Source organism: Abrus precatorius, unplaced genomic scaffold (genome assembly GCF_003935025.1).
Source record: "Abrus precatorius isolate BTA unplaced genomic scaffold, Abrus_2018 Scaffold8, whole genome shotgun sequence".
NCBI lineage: Eukaryota > Viridiplantae > Streptophyta > Magnoliopsida > Fabales > Fabaceae > Abrus > Abrus precatorius.
In genome coordinates, this window is record NW_020874428.1 from 17,239,125 (window position 1) to 17,248,261 (window position 9,137).

The 9,137-nt window shown below is 31.0% G+C and overlaps 1 protein-coding gene across 2 annotated transcripts; it reads right to left on the reverse strand.

The window, feature by feature from the left end:
* Nucleotides 1-7,197: 7,197 nt before the first annotated feature.
* On the reverse strand, nucleotides 7,198-9,137 carry LOC113847347 (probable glycerol-3-phosphate acyltransferase 2). 2 transcript variants are annotated; one of them, XM_027476384.1, is made up of 3 exons: nucleotides 8,592-9,137; nucleotides 8,460-8,561; nucleotides 7,198-8,310 (listed from the first exon to the last, which is right to left on the reverse strand). In XM_027476384.1, exons 1-3 carry the CDS (start codon nucleotides 9,084-9,086, stop codon nucleotides 7,417-7,419), a joined length of 1,491 nt encoding a protein of 496 aa, XP_027332185.1. In that variant the 5' UTR covers nucleotides 9,087-9,137; the 3' UTR covers nucleotides 7,198-7,416. The 2 variants fall into 2 exon arrangements, with proteins under 2 accessions (XP_027332185.1, XP_027332184.1); XM_027476383.1 differs by having other exon boundaries at nucleotides 8,460-9,137.

Sequence of the window (9,137 nt, forward strand, 5' to 3'; positions counted from 1 at the left end):
GAGATAGGGAGAGTCCCCATTTACCTCAAATCGAAGACCCAAACACAAAATCAACAAAGAATGTGCTCCCCACACGAAGTTCGGCCTAAATACATGGAAAACTCCATGAGAAATAGAAAGAACAAGAAAGAGGAATGGAAAACCAGAACCCTAACTTTTAGAACTTACCTCCAAGCATCCCAGATAAAATTTCAACTTCAATCTCACTTACGAACGACTTTGGAGGCAGTTTAATCGATAATAACGGGTTGGGAATCGAGAGAACAGAGAGAGATCTTCGAAGGGAAAGTGGGAAATAATATTTTCAAACTCTAAACCCCTCATATACCCCTTTGGCCATGACACTCTCCCATTGCTGTAGCAACACTCCCTCTCGCTATAGCGAAAATCTCAAAGGAAACTTCAATTTAGTTTCTGCAGAATCTCGCTAGAATGCAACAAAATCACCCAACTCGCCCAGGGCCTTTTCATTATAGCGAGAACACCCCTGCATTACACACTTAGCCAAATTTTTAGTCAATTCCAAACATACTCTACAATTTAAATTCAACCACAAACAAACATATACACTTATACTCATGGACTTATCCATAAATATTTCTACACACATATTCACATCATCATCATATAAATCAACACAACAACATATAGCAATCCACATATATTTATATTAATAAACCAATATATATATATATATAGTTATAAAATTTGGGGCGTTACACCACCAAAGTGAGTTGTGCTTTAGTGAATGATTTCAAGGACGATCTTGATCAATGTAAATTTATGTAAAATATCCTTTACAGTTAGTGGCATATGGCACAATATATAACTTGCGTCTAATAATACATCATCAAAAAATAAAGTTGGTTCACTCAGTGTAGTGGTTGAACGAGTTAAAGATATTGATGTTTATGTCCCTATACTAATTGAGGAGGTTTAAACAGTAAGTGAAGCTTACAATCATTTTATTTTATGATCAAACAACTTATTCAACTTGCTTCTTATCAGGTACATTTTCTTTTAATGATGTATTACATATCAATTATATTTAATTAAATACGTATTAATATTCTTAAATTATGTAGGATATTGGTTAAATTGCAAAAGACGCTCCATTAGTTAAAAGGATAATTCAACATGTAATTTTAATTTTCTTTTGCCTTCTCTACCTTTGGCTTTAGCTTTGTCTTTACCCTTTTTTGTCCTTCATTTAACCTTAGCTTAGCCTTTACACCTTTCTTTTACATCATCATTCCATCTATCTTTTGAACTTCTACTATAACTTTTATTTTGACTTATTCATCATATGTATGTTACCCCTATAGGTTCTAATCTCTATATTTTCTCACCTTTCAACATTGTCTTTCATAGGTTCTGCTTCACTTCTAGAAACATGCTTTATATAGACGAATAATACAGACATATTTTTTTCCATTTGTATTATAAACAAATATTCAATTTTTTTATTTTTTAGAGAAATTGTTTGTAATACAGACATATTTTTTTCTGTCTGTATTACAGCTTGCCATTTGGCACAAAATAGACAAAATTAGAAACACTAGCAGGAGTTAAAAATAGGAAAAATCTGTCTGTAAATATGGCTATTTTTTGTTTACTTTTCATCTGCCTATTTACAGACAGATTTTTTTGTCTGTAGTGGTTTTTGGCGAATTTACAAACAGAAAAATCTGTTTGTTATTGAACTCCTAAAATGCACTGTTTCATTAAATCATTTACAAACAGATTTTTTCATTTGTAATGTGTAAAATCTATCAAAACTGCATCTACTCCTTTTTTTTCCTTACTTTCCATTATTTCTTCTTTCTCTCATCTCCTTGTCTCTGTCTCTCTATAGCATTATCAGTTTTTTGGCCTTTGCAAGTGGTTGGAACATCCATTTAGAAAATAATTTGCATTATTATGTTCCTAGTACAATACTCTAATTTTTAATTGGTTTAGTTTTTTATTTTTGATGTATAATTTAGACTTTAAATTTTTAATATAGAGTTGTAGGACTAAAGATTATATAGCATTATCAGTTTTTTTGCCTTTGCAAGTAGTTGAAACATCCATTTAGAAAATAATTTGCATTATTGTGTTCTTGGAATAATACTATTTCCTGGTACAATATTCTAATTTTTAATTAGTTTAGTTTTTTATTTTTTATGTATAATTGAGACTTAAAATTTTTAATTTAGAGTTGTAGGACTAAAGATTGTATGACTGACGGATGGAAGTAGAGGTATTTCCCTGAACCTAATTACTGTGTGTTGTGGGGGTTGTTTGTGTTTGCAGAGATTGTAGAATATGCATGTTGTAGAGTTATAAGGAGATGTGCTCTAGAACGGTTTAGAATTATGATGTGTATATTTTTTATGCATTGATTAATAGATTATTATATAATATATAGATTACATGTGAAGAAAATTTAGATTTGTATTAAGTGTAAATAAATATAAGAAAATATTCATTTGTTAGAAGAAATTCTGCCGAAATTTATATTAGAAATTTGTTGTATTAAGTGTAAACAAATGTAAGAAAATATTCATATATTAGGGAGGATTCTGCCAAAATTTACATTAGAAATTTGTTGTATTAATGTTAACAAATGTAAGAAAATATTCATATATTAGAGGAGATTCTGTCAAAATTTACATTAGAAATTTGTTGTATTAAGTGTAAATAAATGTAAGAAAATATTTATATATTAGGAAAGATTCTGCCAAAATTTACATTAAAATAGTGTAATGTAAAATAAAAGGTTGATACAACATTGTGTATTTATGTATTTGATCTCTAAACATATATTATATTTGATTCAGATATGATAGGTAAAGCTAAGAAAGGTGTTGCTCAGCGTTCTGATTGTAGGGGGCAGGAGTAGTTTATCATGGTGCCCAACCTAGGATATGTTGCTCCTTCCCCTCCAACACAGAAAGTTTCACAGTCTGTATCACCAACTACACATGTCACACAACCTCCTTCTACACAGGGCACAGGTGAAGGATCCACTGCTGTCTCAACTGTAAGTGGACAACAATCATCACAGACCCAGGCATTATCGAGATCGCTTCCAAGTTTAAGATGGAATGGGTCTACTTGGTAAGTTAAATTTAAAATATGACTAATAACTCTATTTGATATGAATGTTATAATAATTGTATTATTTTATTGTGTGTTAAGTTGGATACCAATGCAGAAGAGTCTCCACCAGGTGACAAATACCATTAAGAAGATGTTTGATGTGCCTTATACAAATTTTGCAAAGGCACCTAGGGATACAAAAATGAAATAGTTCAAAGATTGAAAGGTAATAACAGTTAATTAATTTCAGCTAAGTATAATTAGATATTGTTTCTTGTAGCTCTTCTAATGAAATTATATTTATGTAGAGCAATTTTTCCATTCCCCTCATGATGAAAAGATGATTTTCAAGGCCCAAAAAAGTCGCACTGCAAAACGACTAAGACAAATGTATACTGAGACTTGTCAGGATTCATCATTAGGATCTATCAGAAGGTGGCATCAAGGATGCAGAGGGAGGTGCAACAGCAAATGCAGCAGCAACATATGTAAATGTAGTAAAGGCATGTATACTTTGAGCTCATAGTTTCACACCTTTTCTTCCTCTTCCTCCACCAGCTCCAACACCACCAGTCTTTAGCTCCATGTGTCATTCCTCTTTCGACTCTTCCTCTACTGATAGCAATACTTTTTTAAAAGATAATCGCACCAATTATTCGTGATATACACTATTATTTTATTTTTGACATTTTTTATTTGGATGTTTACTTCTTCATTTGTAATGATATTTTAATTTGATATTTTATAAATAATTTTTTATTTTGAATATATAATTTTGTAGTTTTCATTATGTTCATAAATTGTGATAATTAGTAACAACGGGGATAATTATGTTTGTTAAAAACAATAGAAATTTTTTTTTGAAATTTCACAGACGAATTTTTTTGTTTGTAATTATAGACAGATTTTGACGTCTGTAACTTACAGAAGAATTTTACCGTCTATAATTACAAGTAGATTTTTTTCATCTATAATTATTTATCAACATGCATATTATAGACAAACTAGAACCATTTATAATTTTAAATCCATCTATAATAATTAAAAAATTCATCTGTAAATCTGTTTTTATTTATGGGATTTGTAGTAGTGCTTCTTTACCTCCCTCAATGTCATCATTTTGTTCATAAAATTAGCAGTTGTGGTTTAGACAAAAGTGCTCATAGTAGACGTGAATATCACATTTGTTTCTCCTTTATCTAGCCATCATTTCTTAGAGGTTACTGTTTATCCTTAAAGGTTTTAACTTTTTATCTAGTTTTTCATTAGCGAACTAACTATAAAACATTACTCAATTCATGATAACTTAGAGTTGCACTAAAGTTGAAAAAACTAAACACATCTAATATCTCATCATTAGTTCTAGACTATGTTCTACCTTATTTCCAATGAATTCGACACTTACATCATCTTATAGCTGCAAATTACCTCCATAGTGCACATGTAATGTCATTATATTCAGGATTGGAAAAATAAATTAAAATATAACACTATGTTGTATTACACATTTACATGAAAAAAAAAAAGAAGCATGTAGTGGGGGACTATCTCCATAAACTTGAATCAATGTTAGATACAATCAATAATGAAATGTCAAATAAAATACAAGGGAACCACCTATGTATGTCACACAACTATTGGTAAATTTTCATCATCATCCAATAAAATATCTTATTCACAGGAAAATCACATGTCATAACAGCACAAAAATATGACACAGAAGAGACAACAAACACATTTAACTTTGTCTTTTCTCAAATTGGATAATGCTCTAAAACTTCTACTATATAGTGATTCAATTGAAAATACAATGGTTTAGGATCACACTCCCTACAATTGTTGTAAATATAATTCTTCTTCAACAAAATTTGATCAATTGATAGTCTTCAATTATGATCATATAAAAATAAAAATAGTAGAGAAAATTTTGAAAAGTCTGAGACATAATAGAATAGTTTCTTCATGGTGAAAAATGAAAGTTTTGAAAATTAAGGCACTATAAACATATCAAAATACACCATTAGCCTTATAATGTCTTTTTATACTCTTAGTAGATTCAAAATTAACTCATTACTCTAATTTTTAACATCACTTAACGACAAAATTTAATGTGAATGACAATAACTAACATTAAAAGTCAATGTAATATTTTTAAAAAGTTAAAAATAAATTTAACAGACGTACATAATTTTAGAAATAAAAGTGGATATTCACTCATATTAAATACTCTACTTAAATATAAAAATTGCATAGTACCAACTTACGATGCATGGGTTCATATGAAATTTTTAGCACAACAATTTCTACTCAATAATATTCATATAACTTTTAAATGAATCTAACTAATAGAAGAAATATTCCCAGGTTGTTTTGAGAAAGCTTAATATTTTTAAAATAAGATTGACAATCAAGACATTAATTTATATTTTATTAGCTTATTATAATTACATTAAAATTGAATTAATAATATCAATATTATAGAACATGAATAATAAATTAATACAAAAGTTATTATAATTACATTAAAATTGAATTAATAATCATCAATATTATAGAACATGAATAATAAATTAATACAAAAGTTAAGTTAATCAAATTTGAAGTTAATATAAAAAAAATCATGTTACATATTACATGTCCTACTAAATAAAAAAACTCACTAATAAATAACAAAAGGTTAAAAATCTATACACAAATTTCATATAAAACAACTATACAAATCTTTCTATTTGTTTAATTAAAAATATTAGAAAAATGAAATTAATATTTTAACTTTTGAGTTGTCCAAACTAATGATCTAACCTATATAAATCTAATCGATTAAATCACCTATCTAATTTTTGTAACTATGCCAGAAATAGTCAAACACTATAGAAGGAGAAATTAGGGTGTGATTCAACACTGTCAGTTGTCTATTATCTCAGCCAATCATCAAACCACAGTTGACAAAATTCTAAATTAAAAAGCATTACCGCATACTACTTCGCGAGTGAAGGAGACCATGAACACTTGGAGTGGTCAAGCAGTCACACGACACAATCAGAGGATTCTGGAGACGAGATGTTTAGGAAACAACAATGAAGGGACCAAGGCATTTCACATCACAGGGAACATAATCTCAAACGTTGGAGCAATGAAGTTGGAGAGAAGATGTTTCAAAACGCTGCCGTTTTTTGTGATTTTGGACATATTTCTACCATTCCCACGCCATCGTCCACACGAGTGGATGAGTTTGTTCCAGAAGTAACGTTACTTTAACATTTGACCTGGATGTTTATAGTGGATATTTTATAGAAATTAAAAATCAGTTATACTATAGTTAGTTGTATAGAAACTAAATAAATGTTAAAATAACGTTAATGTTGTTTGAGTCTCGTGGAATTTTCTCTTAAGTGAGTTTAGCTTGTCTGGTCCATACCTACATATTTACACCCAATATATATATATCCAAATCATTATTTGGTTTGTGCATATTATAGGACTAAGACAGAAACCTACCAATCATTCTCATCACAAATTCTTACACACATCGTCAAGTTTAGCGTCGAAGAAACGACATTAAAGAGTGAGTGAGAGTTTGGTTTCTCTCATGATGATAAAATAATAACATGATTAAGGGGAAGAGATAAAGATATAAATTTTATAAAAATAAAAGCCCACGTTAATTAGTTTAATTGATTGTAAGTTGTACTAAATAAAATCATTAAAAATTGTATATTTTTCTCTGACATGACTATATTACGTTACTCAATAATATAAAAAGATTTATATATATATGTTAACCGAAATAAAATTGATTTACATCGAATAAGTTATAGGTTTGAGTTTTCACCTTCTTGAAGTGAGATATAATTATATAAATATTTTTTTCAATTAAAAACTTTTCATATATTAAAATGAGACAATATCTCTATTTCTTTAAGTTTTATTCCTTTTTCATGAAAATATAGTTTTTTACTAAGCTTTGCTTTGAATGAATATTTTCTTAATAAATAGTAAATGTGAATTTGTAACACAACCAATACTTTTATGCAAGTATCATGATGATTTTATTTTTACACATTTCATTGTACCTTGTATAATTTGCATTGTTTATATATCACTTGATTGTTACATCATATATCTTACGCCACACTTATCTCCCTTCTTCTCTGAATTATAGAGAAGGTTACACATAAACATTGAACAAATATTTTTCTCTAGCACAATATTATAACCTGAAAATATACTGTCATAAAATTTAAACATGAAAAGTCCTCACCGTACCACTCTCCCAGTGGGAAATCTTCAGGGTAGTTCAAGGGGTGACAACACACTAAAGTGGGTAAGCTACTAGTGGCAGTTATAGCGTGGGCTCACACCCTCGTTTCCTGCCAAGACCAAATACTTGTCTTTCCTGGTCAAGTTGGTGCATGCAAATCCTAAAGCACTGCATATCTCATTTTGCACAAAATTGGCCACTTCAATCCTCGATATTCCACCAGGTTGACATGTTTGCTGTTGTGGTAATTTCTCGAGAATTTTAATGAAGTATTCAGGACTTGGGTTCATGAAGTGGAAAAAAGGGTCCAAAAATTTATGCCCACTCGCTGTTGTTCCATAAAACATGCTAACCTTAACATCCACAGCAATAGGAACAATATCATCTGTAAGTTCAGCAAACAAAGGACTAAACCTTAACAAATAAGGTTCCCTGCAAGTTGTTCCCTCAGGACACACCACAAGGTTTCCGTGGCTCAGCAATTTGATCATTATTTCCCTGTCTCTATCTCTGTCCCTGGTTAGTCTTATAGTTCCGATGGGGGAAACCAGTTCATTTAATCTGCTTAAGCTGTATGTGACTGCAGAAAGTGGTTTTTGTAGTACTATTGCAATGTAAAGTGGGTCAAGCAAGGTTCTGTGATTGCTCACATAGAGCATGCCCTTTTGATTTTCTTCATTGAGGACCGAAGACAAAGTGCTCTGGGGTCTAGAACCGGTGGTTCTTGTCCCTGAAAAGGCCAATATTGGAGCTGAAACGTGGAGTGGCAATGCTATGCCACTTATAAATCTAAAGAAACAAAGAAATAACCCAAATGGTAACCACATGAACAAGGCAAGAGAAGATACAAGAGTTGGCCTGAAAGCCAATCTTCCATCATGGAAGATCAATGGCTTCAGATACCTCTCTCTTGGAAGAACACGGCAATTTCTCCTCTCTTCAGAACTTAACATTAAGCAAAACTCCTACACAAAAATATTTAGAAACAGTTATATAGAATAAACTAGTGAATGTACACACGTGTTTGTTAGTTAAAGAGAGTTTTATAACATAAAAGGCATGACATGAGTGTGGTTATGAATGATTGAATGTTATTTTATATTTTTTATCAAACCTTGAATTGGTGGAAAAGCTCCTCCTGATCAATAAACTCAACATGGTTACCTATAATACCAATACTATTGTTGTTGCCCTCTTTAGTACCCACATTCATTTTATATGAAGGGATTTTATTTGGCTTCTTTTTCTCAAACACTCCCAAAAAATACCCACTGAAGGACTTCAAGTCTCTTGCTATAACAGCCTCAACCGCTAAATAGTCCTTCAAGAAATTTTCAACCATGATCCTAGGCAACTTACTAGATGCCACCTTTCTCTCACAACACATTACAGCTTCAAAACCTTCCCACCCCATATCTTCTAAGAAGAACTTTGGCAGAACAGCTGATCCTATTCTGAATGTGTCCTTTCTTATGCCAAAAAAGCACAAGAAAACCATGATCTTCAAGCCTAGTTGGTCTTCACCCACCAGCCACACCAAAGGGTATGAAAGTAACAATATGAGAGATCTTAGAATCCCACCAGCTTCAAATGCAACCAGCATGAAGTAAGGGAACAATGAAGTGGATCGTAACACAGTGCCCTCAAAATCAAAAACTAGTGTTTTATTTTTTGGATTTGCCGGTGCCGATGTGTTGTTGACTAGAGAACTGGTTCTCATTTTGCTGAAATTGGGCTTCATTGTGACAAAGGAAGGGATTTTAGCTCTACAATTTCTGGTGTCCCGAGATTT

Excerpts from the sequence above, each read along its gene's own strand:
- LOC113847347 (XM_027476383.1), bottom strand. The coding sequence starts at position 9,086 with ATGAAGCCCAATTTCAGCAAAATGAGAACCAGTTCTCTAGTCAACAAC. Across the intron at positions 8,311-8,459 it reads AGCTTTTCCACCAATTCAAG|GAGTTTTGCTTAATGTTAAG; the intron begins GTTTGATAAAAA and ends ATTTTTGTGTAG.